The 12,679-nt window shown below is 53.5% G+C and overlaps 1 protein-coding gene across 1 annotated transcript in view; it reads left to right on the top strand.

Moving 5' to 3' along the window:
* The window catches only part of ANKRD52 (ankyrin repeat domain 52), a 44,359-nt gene that overhangs the window by 27,479 nt on the left and 4,201 nt on the right, over positions 1 to 12,679 (top strand). The window contains exons 16-27 of the mRNA XM_065419138.1: positions 49 to 160; positions 1,024 to 1,095; positions 2,669 to 2,870; positions 4,890 to 4,977; positions 5,658 to 5,775; positions 6,251 to 6,470; positions 7,490 to 7,577; positions 8,295 to 8,378; positions 9,196 to 9,341; positions 9,710 to 9,792; positions 11,143 to 11,225; positions 12,058 to 12,149. Coding sequence (XP_065275210.1) covers positions 49 to 160; positions 1,024 to 1,095; positions 2,669 to 2,870; positions 4,890 to 4,977; positions 5,658 to 5,775; positions 6,251 to 6,470; positions 7,490 to 7,577; positions 8,295 to 8,378; positions 9,196 to 9,341; positions 9,710 to 9,792; positions 11,143 to 11,225; positions 12,058 to 12,149 — 1,388 coding nt within the window. The remainder of the gene's footprint in view (positions 1 to 48; positions 161 to 1,023; positions 1,096 to 2,668; positions 2,871 to 4,889; positions 4,978 to 5,657; positions 5,776 to 6,250; positions 6,471 to 7,489; positions 7,578 to 8,294; positions 8,379 to 9,195; positions 9,342 to 9,709; positions 9,793 to 11,142; positions 11,226 to 12,057; positions 12,150 to 12,679) is intronic.

A 12,679-nucleotide genomic window follows, 5' to 3' on the forward strand; every position in this document is an offset into this window, starting at 1 on the left:
CATGGGAACGTGTGTCTGACCACCGCCTCTCCCCTGTGCCCCTTGCAGTTGTTTAGAGTTCTTACTGGATAACGGTGCGGACGCGTCGCTCCGGGACAAGCAGGGATACACCGCTGTCCACTATGCAGCTGCCTACGGCAACAGACAGAACCTCGAGTTGGTAAGCAGGCCGGGGGTGGGGGGCAGTCAAAGCTGCCTGGTGCCCTTTGGCTTACAGGCGACTCGAATGAGGAGTGCTCCCAGGAGGAAGTAGGGGGGAAGTTTCTGCTCAGCCTCCCCAGCTAAATCTAGGAGTATGGCAGAAGTCTTCTGGGGAGTGGTCAGGGCCGAGTGCTGCAGCCGAAAGTGTGGGGGGCAGAGCTGTGTGACGAGGGAGGAAGGAACTGGGATTATGGTGTAGGGCTCCTAGTCCCCCGTCCTCTGATCTGGCTGAGGAGGGGAAGCCGGTGCTTGCCAGCTTGCCCGTTCCCCCAAAAAGATAAGATGGGAGCAGAGAGGAGACTTGGTGACTGGTGCACTCAGCCGTGCCCGGATCTCAGGCCAGCTCCCAAAGACAGGATGGTAACCTCAGCCGAGGAGCCGCAGGCCAGTGAGCGACGGGCACTGGGGTGCTGCGCGTCTCAGAAACGCACGGAGGTGCTCTCCTGGAAGACGGCCCCCTTCCAGGGTACATGGAAGCCATCTTCCTGTTGGGAAGAGCAGTGAGGCCATTTTTAAACACCTGTGATGAAGCAATCCATTTGGGGTGCACCAACGGGTGAGATGCACAGGGCAAGCGCCCAGATAAAAGGAATCGGACTCAAATGTCCCGATCTCTTTAGTGAAAGCAGTGGGGGAGATCGACCCCGTGAAAGGAATTTCTCCATTCCGGGTTCCAAGCCCGTGGCTTTGGTGCAGTCGGGGGCTGGTTTCCAACATCCCAGCTGCGCCGCACAGCACAGCACGCTGGTGGCGTTGCCCGTGGTGGCCAGAACGGAGCAGCAGTACAACCTGACGAGTTTACCGTGGCTTGTTTTGTTGCAGCTCCTGGAAATGTCTTTTAACTGCCTGGAGGACGTGGAAAGCACCATCCCAGTCAGCCCTTTGCACTTAGCTGTAAGTTTGTCTACTGTTGACCTTTGACCCATGACCTGAGCACATGTGATCAGGAAAATACACACTCTGTATCTTAGACAGAGTTCAGGTGCCGGCTGAATTAGCGCACATGAAACTAAAGCTCTCATGCAAAGAAACGGAAAGATTATTTGAAAATAGGCTTGGTAGTGAGCCTGCAGCCTGGTATTTGAGGCCTAGTGGTAGCATAAGGCTACATTAAGCCTAAGAGAAGCTAGAATTAGTAAGTAACCTTGGGTTCGAAGCTCTAGCAAATAGCTATCTTGTGCTGTAAAGGTTTTATTTAGCCAGACTCGTTAACTGCACTGTATAGAGAACGTCTGTCTCCACAAAGCCTTACAATCCCCAAACTGGGGAGCAGGAATAGCAGATATGGACAAGAGGCCAAGACTTAATCAAATATCGTCTCGGACATAGGTGGGTGTAGAGAACAGGGGCCTAAAGAGAGACTCAAACCGGCCCCTCAGTGGGATCTCAGGATGGCAGGGTGGTGACAAGCTTCACACTTCATCTCACCTTCAGGGGAACCCGCCGGCCCGGGGGTTGGTGAGTGGATGTGACGCAGCGTCTGCCGGTGTTCTTGTCATGTTGCCTAGTCTGTGATTTAGGCTTACATAGATTGCGGTGTTAATAAAACTCCTAAAGTCCCTGTGGGTCACACCAATCATCCTCTCTATTCATCTCTGAGTAGCCACCAAAGACGGCACCTGTGCCTAGTGACATGCATTTTGCACTCCAAATTAATCTAAAGGCTACGCTGTCCTGACATCGCTGGTGAAGAAACAAGGTTGACTTTGCTTCCGGCGATGCCATGTGCGCAATAGGGCTAACCACACTGCCTGATCGTGGGGTGTCAGGTTCCGAAACAGTGGCTGCTGTCCCGTGGTTAAGCACAGATACTGTGCTCTGTGCTGTCCGAGACACGGAAGGACGGGAGTTTGCAGCAGGTTGTAGCCCCTTCTCCATTGCCTTGTAGGCAGCTCGGCAATGTCTCGCTTTTTTTAAGCTTGGCTAATTTTTCAAGGTTTCTTTGTAAAGATTCAGGTCTTCAGGCCAGAAGAGACCATTAGATCCTCTAGTCTGGCCCCCCACGGGCGGGAGAAATTAACCCCATTACCCCTGTATTGAGCCCAATAATTCATGCTGTCAGGACGAATTCGTTTTGATCGTTTTCAAACGAGAATAGCCTGTTTCGAATTAGTAACGTGTGGCATTTACACAGCAGCAGCGGACAAGTTACGCGCGAGGGAAACAAGGGCACGCGTCAGCCGGGCAGTCGTACGCTGCTGTGCCAGTCGCTGGGGCGAGAGGGGGAGGTATAAGCAATCTGGACAGCAGCAGGAGGAAAATGGGGTATTTCACACTGTCCCTTCCAGAGCGTGCACCTTGGCAGTTCCGCAGGCCCTGGCCAGGGGGGCGGAAGGGGGAGCGTGGTCGGCCTGGTATCGAGAGAGCTTTCATTAGAACGGTGGTAGAGAATTTTTACTGCCCTTTCCTCCTGGACAGCGTGTGTCCGGCTCCTTTCCTAAGGGGACATGCTCTGTGTTGCCTGCAGGCCTATAACGGTCACTGTGAAGCCCTAAAGACACTTGCCGAAACCCTCGTGAACCTTGACGTGCGGGACCACAAAGGGCGGACGGCACTGTACCTTGCCACAGAGAGGGGCTCCACGGAGTGCGTGGAGGTGCTCACCAGCCACGGTGCTTCCGCCCTTGTGAAGGAGAAGAAGAAGAAGTGGACGCCGCTCCATGCTGCAGGTGGGAGTGGAAAGGCACCTCTGCTGGGTTGGTCAGTGGATCGGGCACCACAAATCTCATTGCAGGGTTCTTTGCTGCAGTCAGCCCTTCAGAGCCCAGGCCTCCCCCTGCCTGACCCACAACGGGGCTGCAAACAGCCTGCTTGGCTCGGGGTGACTTAACATGGCTCCTTTTGAGGTCATGAAAGGGGATGTTGCAGGGTGACTGGCCCCTTCAAGCAGGAGCAGGGTCCTGTGACCAATTACCTGCTACAGGAGTACCTGGGCCTTATAAAAGAGGAAGCTGTGGCAAAAGCCTGAACTATAGAATCATAGAGTCATAGAAATGTTGGGCTGGAAGGGACCTCGAGAGGTCATAAAGTCCAGCCCCCTGCGCTGAGGCAGCACCAAGTACATCTAGATCTGCCCTGACCGCTGTGTGTCCCACCCGTGCTTAAAACCGCCCCAGTGATACGGATTTCACCATCTCCCCTGATCTGTTCCAGAGCTTAACTCCCCTTCGAGTTCGAAAGTTTTTCCTAACGTCTCACCCAGGGGTAGGCAACCTATGGCACGCGTGCCGAAGGCAGCACACAAGCTGATTTTCAGTGGCACTCACACTGCCCGGGTCCTGGCCACCGGTCCGGGGGGCTCTGCGTTTTAATTTAATTTTAAATGAAGCTTCTTAAACATTTTAAACACCTTATTTACTTTACATACAACAATAGTTTAGTTCTATATTATAGACTTATAGAAAGACCTTCTAAAAACGTTAACATGTATTACTGGCACGCGAAACCTTAAATTAGAGTCTAACCTAAATCTCCCTTGCTGCAGATGAAGCCCATTGCTTCTTGTCCTACCTCCAGTGGACATGGACAACAATTGATCACCGTCCTCGTTATAACAGCCCTCAGCATATTTGTAGACTGTTAACAGGTTCTCTCAAAGGCTCTAACTTGCATCGCTCCGGGGCATGAAAAAGCCCCCCCGAGCGACGCAAGTTTCACGCAGTCCACAGCGGCAGAGACCCTCTCCACCGACATAGCTCACGCTTCTCGACGAAGTGGAATGATCGTGCCAGTGGGAGAGCACTCTCCTGTCAGCAGAGTGTGTCTTCTCCAGACACACTGCATCGGTGCAGCGCTGTCGTGTAGACTTACCCTCAGTCGTCTTTTCTCAGAGCTAAACATCCCCAGTTTTAACTTTTCCTCGTGGAGCTGGTTTTCTAAACCTTAAATCATTTTTGTTGCTCTCCTCTGGACTCTCTCTAGCTTGTCCACATCTTGCTTAGAGTGTGGTGCCCAGAGCGGGGGACAGTACAGCTGAGACCTCAGCAGTGCCGAGCAGAGCAGGACAGTTACCTCCTGTGTCTGACCTAAAACACTCCTGTTAATACACCCTAGAAGAGATTAGTCTTTTTTCTCAGTTGCATCACATTGTTGACTCATATTCAATTTGTGATCCACTCTAACCCCCTGGTATTTTTCCGCCGCGCTCCTTCCTAGGCAGTCATTTCCCATTTTGTATGTGTGCGACTGATTGTTCCTTCTCAAGTGTAATACTTTGCCCCTTGTCTTTATTGAATTTCATCTTGTTGATTTCAGACAAATTCTCCAATTTATCAGTCGTTTTGAATTCTACTCCTGTCCACCAAAGTGCTTCCAATCCCTCCCAGCTTGGTGTCCCCCAGAAATGTTGTAAGCATATTCTCCACTCTGTTGTCTAAGTCATTAATGAAAATATTGTCTAGTACCGGACCAGGACTAACCGTCATGGGAACCCACTAGAGACGCCTTTCTAGTTGGACAGCGAACCATTGATAACTGCTGTCTGACTACAGTGTTTCAACTGGTTGTGCACCCACGTTATCGTGGTTTCAGTTAGACCACATCTCCCTAGTCTGCTTATGAGAGTGTCATGCGGGACTGTGTCAAAAGCCCTACTTAAAATCAAGGCCCTTCCCGTCTACTGCTTCTCTATGGCCAGTAACACCGTGTTTGTCTCTGTAACTCCTCCCTCCCTTGTGTGTCTCTCCCAGCTGCCTATGGAAACACAGATTCCCTACACCTTCTGATCGACAACGGGGAGAGGGCGGATATCACCGACGTTATGGACATCCATGGCCAGTGAGTCAATTCTGGTTTCTCAGTAATATCCGTTGTCTGCATGAGGATATCCTTCCTGCCCCAGAGCAGTGCGTGACATGCCAAACGGCTGCAGAGAATGATGCTGCTGCTCAGCGATGGTCCCCTGAGGATCTTCCCAAAGTGCTTGCAAAGAATTAAACCTCCCTACACCCCCCAGCCTATCTTACAGAAAGGGGAAACTGAGGCAAGGAAAAGGACTCATGCAAGGTCATGCAGCAAATCGGAGGCAGCGCTGGGAATAAAGCTCAGGACTCCCTGACTCCCAATCCTCCTGCTCCAAGCCCTGCCTTTCCTGCTGTCACCCTAGACAGCGCTGACCTCCCAGAGCTGGGGTAGAACCCAGGAGTCCTGACTCCCAGCCCCCGCTGCTCTGACCCACCAGCACCCACTCCCCTCCCAGAGCTGGGTAGAACCCAGGAGTCCTGACTCCCAGCCCCCCTGCGCTCTCACCCCTAGACAGCACTGACCTCCCAGAGCTGGGATAGATCCCAGGAGTCCTGACTCCCAGCCCCCCTGCGCTCTCACCCCTAGACAGCACTGACCTCCCAGAGCTGGGGTAGAACCCAGGAGACCTGTAAAATAGGGATTTAAACTTGCAAATGTTCACTGCCCTTCCCAAGCCAACATCCTTCTCCTGTGCTCCCCCAATCGCCCCGCAGAACCCCACTGATGCTGGCGATCATGAACGGCCACGTCGACTGCGTCCATCTCTTGCTGGAGAAGGGATCCACAGCAGATGCAGCGGACAGGAGAGGCAGGACTGCGCTGCATCGAGGGGTGAGTGAGCGTGACGGAGCTCGGTGCGGGGCCGGGGATTTCTCTCACTGGGTTTCCTGCAGGTCGCTTTGTTCTAGGAAGGGCTGGTGGCACCAACACTCTCCATTATAAGACCCTGTTTTCAGTTACTTATAACATTGCCCAACTTCGACCATTTGGGCTGAAATTTCGCATGCCAGGCGTCTGCCTCAGGCTGACTTTTTGGGGCAAACTTTAGCCAAAACAGTTCAGCTGCCTCTAAGAACAAGGCAAAGGGACAAAATTTTAAAAAATTCCAGCAACCTTTTCCTTGGAGAAACTCTAGCGCCCCCCAGCTGTGGAGCCGGGAGTTGAAATTCCGCGCGGTGCCTTTTGCTGTTCCTGTGCAAATCCAGCCACGTTGGCTGTAACCCTGCCTGCGCTTGGCGTGTGGAGCGGTTTCCCGCTGGGCTGGAGGCACCACTTCACAGCCGTGGCTGTTCTTTACCCGGCACAGGCGGTGACGGGGTGTGAGGACTGCCTGGGAGCCCTGCTGGACCACGATGCCTTTGTATTGTGTCGGGATTTCAAGGGTCGAACCCCGATCCATTTTGCGTCGGCGTGTGGGCATTCAGAAATCCTGAGGACCTTGCTGCAGGCAGCGCTCTCTACTGACCCTCTGGACTCCGTGGTCGATTACAGCGGCTACTCACCGATGCACTGGGCTTCGTACAGCGGTAAGAGCCATGACGCCCCTCCATCCTCTCTGCCTTACGCCCATTGCAGACCAAGAGAGAGCTCGGCTAAAACAGCCCTTCCTCGCTCAGCACTAACGAGGCCGTGCGGAGAACGCTGTGGTGGTCTGGGGGCCCTACCGTAAATAAGACGCTGAGGTTCACAGAGCCTCCCCCCTCTGGGCTTGGGGTGACAGACTGTCGTTGCCATCTGGCTGTTCGGGGTTTGAAATGAAACCCTGGACGTCGGCGGCCACGTATCCGCGACACACAGGCCACCCCCTTGTGGAGTCCCCCGGCCCCTGTGTGTTGGCAAACTCAGCCAAGAGGCCAACGACTGGGGCAGAATTAGGGCCTGTCTACACTTGAAATGCTACAGTACCACCGTGGTAGCACGTCGGTGTAGACCCTACCTACGCCCCCAGGAGGGTAGTCAACCCACCTCCCCGATAGGCGGTAGCGAGGCCGATGGAAGACACTGGGCTGTCTACACCGGGGCCAGGTCAGCTGACCTACATTGCTCAGGGGTGTGAATTTCTCATGCTCCGCAGCAACATAGTGGGGTTGACCTAGTGTAGACCAGGTCTTCGAAATGTCTGAAAATGCTTCAGGGTTTTCCTGTTAGACAAGAAAGGGGACTGATCTCTCTCTGGACGAGAGGAGAAGCCCAGAGTTTGCCCTGCTAGCAGAGCTGGCATTGTCTCCTTGTCATACTGCACCAGGTGGTTTGTGTCCAGTCGGGGATCCCGCTGCCAAGACTTCATGTTTCAGACGAATGGTGCTCGCTTGCCTTCCCCTCCTTTAAATAATGCACCGGGCCGGCTTGATCTCACGCCACGGGAGTCTGCAGGAAACTTCTTCCTGCTTCGCCCTCTGATGGCTTCCCTGGGCCTTGGAAGGAGCTAAGGGCTGGTGGGGGGGGGGGTTGTTCCATTCAAGGCTTCTCCCCCCGGTGTCAGTCTCCCAGGGGTGAGAGGTGATTGCTCAGCTCACAGCTCCCCGTCCTTTCTCCCTCTTTGCAGGACATGAAGATTGTCTTGAATTGTTACTTGAACACAATCCATTTGTGTACCTAGAAGGAAACCCCTTTACTCCATTGCACTGTGCAGTGTAAGTAGCCACCAGCCCGGAGCCGGCTTCTTCTGCATCCTGATTTGGAACAGTGCGAGAGAGCGCGCAGGGCAGGAACGGACGTGTGCTCTCGGAGTGACAGGCTGGGCTCCAGCTCCTTGTTATACCAAGGGCTCGCAACGCCATGGGGCTGCAGAGATAGCACGGGGGGAGGGATAGCTCAGTGGTTTGAGCATTGGCCTGCTAAACCCAGGGTTGTGAGTTCAATCCTTGAGGGGGCCACTTAGGGATCTGGGGCAAAATCAGTACTTGGTCCTGCTAGTGAAGGCAGGGGGCTGGACTCGATGACCTTTCAAGGTCCCTTCCAGTTCTAGGAGATGGGATATCTCCATTAATTATTATTAATTATTATTATTATAGATTGACAGTTCTGCCTTGGCCTCAGAATCCAGTAACCGGACTCTGGGGCTGTGTGGTCAGTGTGAACCACTAGAGGGTGCATTGGAGCCAGGCAGCTGGGGTCCTGGCCTCAGCATGGGGGTGGTTCAGAGATTGATTCACTTCATAGCCAGCTGGACTAAGCAGGCAATCACCCAGCTGGCCAGCGGGGAGTGCTGCACCACGGCATGTGATCTTCCTTCCCCTGCCTGCGGCTCTTTGGCCCGGGGCAGCAAAGGAGTGAGCTAAGCCATTGCCTGGCGCGTTGACAGCTCGGCCCAGCCTTGGTTTTCATTTTCCTTCTTGTCGCCCCTGCAGAATTAACAGCCAGGAAGGCACTGCTGAAATGCTGGTGGAAGCATTGGGTGCCAAGATTGTTAATAGCAGAGATGCCAAAGGAAGGTGAGCGGCGTCTTTTAATCTCGTGCCTCGTCTCTCCCGGCATTCAGTGGAGCTTGGGGGATGCCAGAAGCCGACGTAGGCTCCCACTCGATTGCTTTTGTGCTCTGATCCCATTGGCTCTCACTAGCCGAGCCAAGTGCGTACTGGGAAACCTCCCAGGGGCACCCACAAAGTGGTGCCGACGGTCTGCCCTCCGAGTTACTCCTGACCCCTATGTAGTGCCGGGGCGCTGTGCTGCTGTCGGTCACAGCAGATGTGAAAGTAAGGTCCTGGCAGCTTGGGGTGATCAGAGGAGGGGGTCCCCTGGCACTCTGTATGGGTCAGACTTGCCCCAAATTCCATCTTGGGTAACTACATCTAATTCCCTGAGATCTCAGCTGCATACAGCGTTTGGTTTTACTTCCTGTCCTAAATGGTCACAGAGTGGCAGTGCGCACCTGCTGTGTCCCCCCCTTCCTGCTGTGTCCCCCCCTCCTGCTGTGTGTCTCTCTCTCCTCCTTCCCCCCCCCCTCCGCTGTGGCTGCACCATCGAGTCAGCGGGAGACTCCTGGAAATTAAGACAAACCCTCCTTGTCCTTCGCTGGGTGGTCATGGAGAGCAATTGATCACCATTCAGTACTAGGGCTTAGGGTTTTGACGTGTTTCTGGGTCCTTGGGAATGAAAGGCACCAATGTTGACCATCACTGGGCTGATGTATCTGACTGGGGTCCTCAGCCAGGCTTCTTTAATTGGAGTGTCCCCATGGAGTCCGGTAGAGTTGTTTTGCTAGTGCGGATGCGGTGGGGTCTCCCCTCACGCCCTCCCCTCTCCTTCCAGGACACCCCTTCACGCTGCTGCCTTTGCAGACAACATCCACGGTTTACAGCTGCTGCTGCGTCACCAGGCTGAGGTAGACACGACTGACCAATTGGGAAGGACCCCTCTCATGATGGCTGCTGAGAACGGGCAGACCGCAGCAGTCGGTGCGTAGCAACCCAGTGCTTACTTCCTTGGCCTGTGTCTGCCTCCTCCCTTTTGTTCACCCCGGTAGATCCTTTCTCTCCCCCCCCCCCCCAGAACAACGTTTAATTCCGAGGGAATCGTAAGATCCAAGGCTGGGCCGTGGTGACGGGATGGAACAAGCGGGTGGGAGGCTCTGGGCTGTCAGTTGCTCAGTTGCAGGCTGGGGTGTCGTAACCAGAAACGCGCAGTGTTCTGAGCATTCACACACACCCAGTCGGGTACTGTGCCGTTCCGCAGCTAGCGGACATGCTGTTCCTGCTGCCTCATCCCTGAGCTAAGGGAGTCCGGGCTGCGTGGGCCTGACGCCATTTGCCTCTCTTGCTTGTAGAGTTCCTGCTGTATAGAGCGAAAGCAGATTTAACTGTGCTGGACGTCAACAAGAACACGGCTCTTCACCTGGCCTGCAGCAAGGTATGGGATTGACCCTTCTCTTAAACAGTCACGATCACCAAGACCTTCAGTCCGTGAGCCTCAAAACGTCAGAGCGTGCTTATCTGTGCCCTGCTGGCGAGAAGAGATTGCACCCCCAGGCCTTGTCTACACAGGCATTTGCACAGGTTGAATTAAGCAAGTGTGGACACTCTTGTGTGAATGTCAGTGGCTTATTTTGGTTGATCTTAAATCTGTTTTTAATCAACTTAACCTAAACGGAAATAAGGGTTTGTCTACAGGGGAGTTATTCCTGATTAACTCCTTGTGGGGACGCTCTTATTCTGGAATGAATGTACCTTATTACAAATAAGGTTTAATCCACTTTGGTAGTGGATTAAGCTAATTTGGAATAAGGCACTTTATTTCGGAATAAGAGCATCCACACATCCAGATAATCAGGAATGGTTAATCTGCTTTAAATTCACACCGTACCTTATTCCAGAATAAATTTCATGTGTAGACAAGCCCTAAACCCAGCTTAAACGGAAATAAGCATCCACCCAGTCTTTAATGGCACCAGTTTAACTAAATCAATTTAAAATCAGATTTACGTGCGCAGTTGGGCCAAAGTCTGCCTTGATCTGCGGGAGAGAGCCAGAGTCTAGGGAAACTGAGTACCAGACTGCGAGGCGGAACCCACCTGAGTTGTCGCTCTGGCTCTAAGCCTGGGAAACCTTGGGCAGGTCATTTCAGCCTGGATTTTCAGAGGAGCTGAAGGAGTTAGGTGCCCAAATTGCATGGAATTTTAAAGAGACGTGGGTGCCCGGCCTTACCCTCTCTGCCTCAATCTCCTTAGCTTTAAAACAGGGATCACACGTGCCTACGTGGAGGGGGGAATGTGTGGAGTCAGCAAAAAAGTGGCTAGGGCCCCAGATGTTCTTTATTGTTCTGTTCAACCCCATCCTGGATGGGCTTTGGGTCCTTCCCACTGGGGTGATACTGGCGCATGAGCGAAGCGGGAGTTCGAGAGCTCCATCAGCTGGATTTGAAACCTGGTGGGGACGGGAGCTTCCAAATCTGTGTGTCGAACACAAACAAACCGAAAAAGGGGAACAGTTTGTAACACAGAACGGGGGTTATTTTCAGACCCCTGAACAGAGAAATTGGGTAGGAGGAGGGAGTAGAGAACAGAGTCCCAAACTAGAGATTGGAAAGCCCGCTAGTCTGTGCATTTCCCCGTGCAAACATGTGTCAGCATGGAAGCGTATTGAAACAGGGCCGTTCCTCTGCAAAGCATGAGCGGTGTGAGAACGCCATTTGCAGAGACACCTGGGTTCTCCCTCCCCACCTTATGCGCCTTAATTTTAAACTGTTCGGTTTTATTTCCAGGGTCATGAAAAGTGTGCCTTGTTGATTCTGGGGGAAACCCAAGACCTTGGCCTTATCAATGCAACTAACAGTGCTCTGCAGATGTGAGTATGTGACCAGCTGGTATGAATGGGGGAAAGGCTGTTGGGGGTTTTGGTTTGATTTGGTTTTGTTTTGGCCAGGTGGCTGTAAAGGTTTGGAGGCGTGAGGGAAAGGGGAAGCCAGGAGGTTGTGGGTGAGCCCAGGAGGAGGCGCAGTCCCTGGGCCGCAGTTCTAGGGGGAAGAATCACACGTTCACACACAGTAAAGAGCCCTTTGTGATCTGGATGTTTTCCCGCCTCTTAGCCCTGGAGAATATCCTAGGGTTTGTCAGTCTGCATAGCCTGCAGTCCTTTGCAATAACCTCTCGCGTCCTGGTAGTTCAAGGGAGGGAGATTAGGCCGTAAGCTGCTGCTCGGTCTTGAAACTGTCCAAGGGCTTTCACTGAGTTGCACAAATCACAGCCACCTGCCTCTTTCATACGGAGGTGTGACCCGCCAAGACCATTCCCAGCATGCGCTGTGCCTGGACTGCTCTCAGCAAGGTCAGAGCATTGCCTGCTGGGACTTCGAATCTCCATGGGCCACATTTCTGCAGAGTGCCTTTGTCTCCCTGCATCCTCCCGTGGGTCAGCCTTCCCTAGGTCCTAGCTTCAGTTGTGGGCTCTTCTGTGTGTTGAGTTTGTGTTGCTCTCCAGGCCAGAGCTAGTTCACCTTCTCCCCAGCCGATCAGAAAGCTCTCACTGGGTGCGCCAGTGCGGAGAGGAAGCCACGTGCCGCTGATGAGGGTTGCGCTGAATTGGAAGTGTGTCAGGGAGACTGCTCCAGATGGAAAAGGCAGCAGAGTTGTCTGCCCTGGCAGGTTCAGTAATGCGTTCCCTTTCCCTGTTGCCTGCAGGCCGCTCCATATTGCAGCTCGGAACGGGCTGGCCTCTGTTGTCCAGGCCTTGCTCAGCAGAGGCGCCACTGTACTTGCTGTGGATGAAGAAGGTGCGTATGCCTCACAGCTGGGATCTCTGGCGGATGGGCGGGGTCAGGTACAACGTAGTCTCTACGTGGCATCTTTTTGGGCAGGGGTGGCTGGTTGGGGTTCTCAGACAGGCACCTGGACCTTGGATTATTTCCTCACCCCCATACTGAACATTGTTCTGCTCTCGTACTGAGTTTGCTGTCGGCGACGCGGGAGCAGCCCTTGTGGTGGTAATGCTGTGATCCCCGTAGCCTGGCAAAGACACGTCCAAGCTCCACATCCCAGTGGGGCAGCAGGTGTTATTAATGTGGCTTTCGCCCCATGTGTCATCCTCTGGGTCACCTGGCCAGCTGGGGCCAGGCATGAAAGCTCAGAGCTGGGATAAGGATAAAGAAGCTATTTCCTCATTCGCATGTTCTGTAGAATCTGCGTATTGGGGGATCGGTGGGTTTTCTCTCTGCTTGAATAAGTCTGATCCTGAAAGTATTCGCAGCGCATCCTTCCCGCTACCAGAGGAAGGGTTTCTGGGCCTGCCAAATAGGACCCAGTT

The sequence above is a fragment of the Emys orbicularis genome, chromosome 19 (genome assembly GCF_028017835.1).
Source record: "Emys orbicularis isolate rEmyOrb1 chromosome 19, rEmyOrb1.hap1, whole genome shotgun sequence".
In the NCBI taxonomy this organism is placed as follows: Eukaryota; Metazoa; Chordata; order Testudines; family Emydidae; genus Emys; species Emys orbicularis.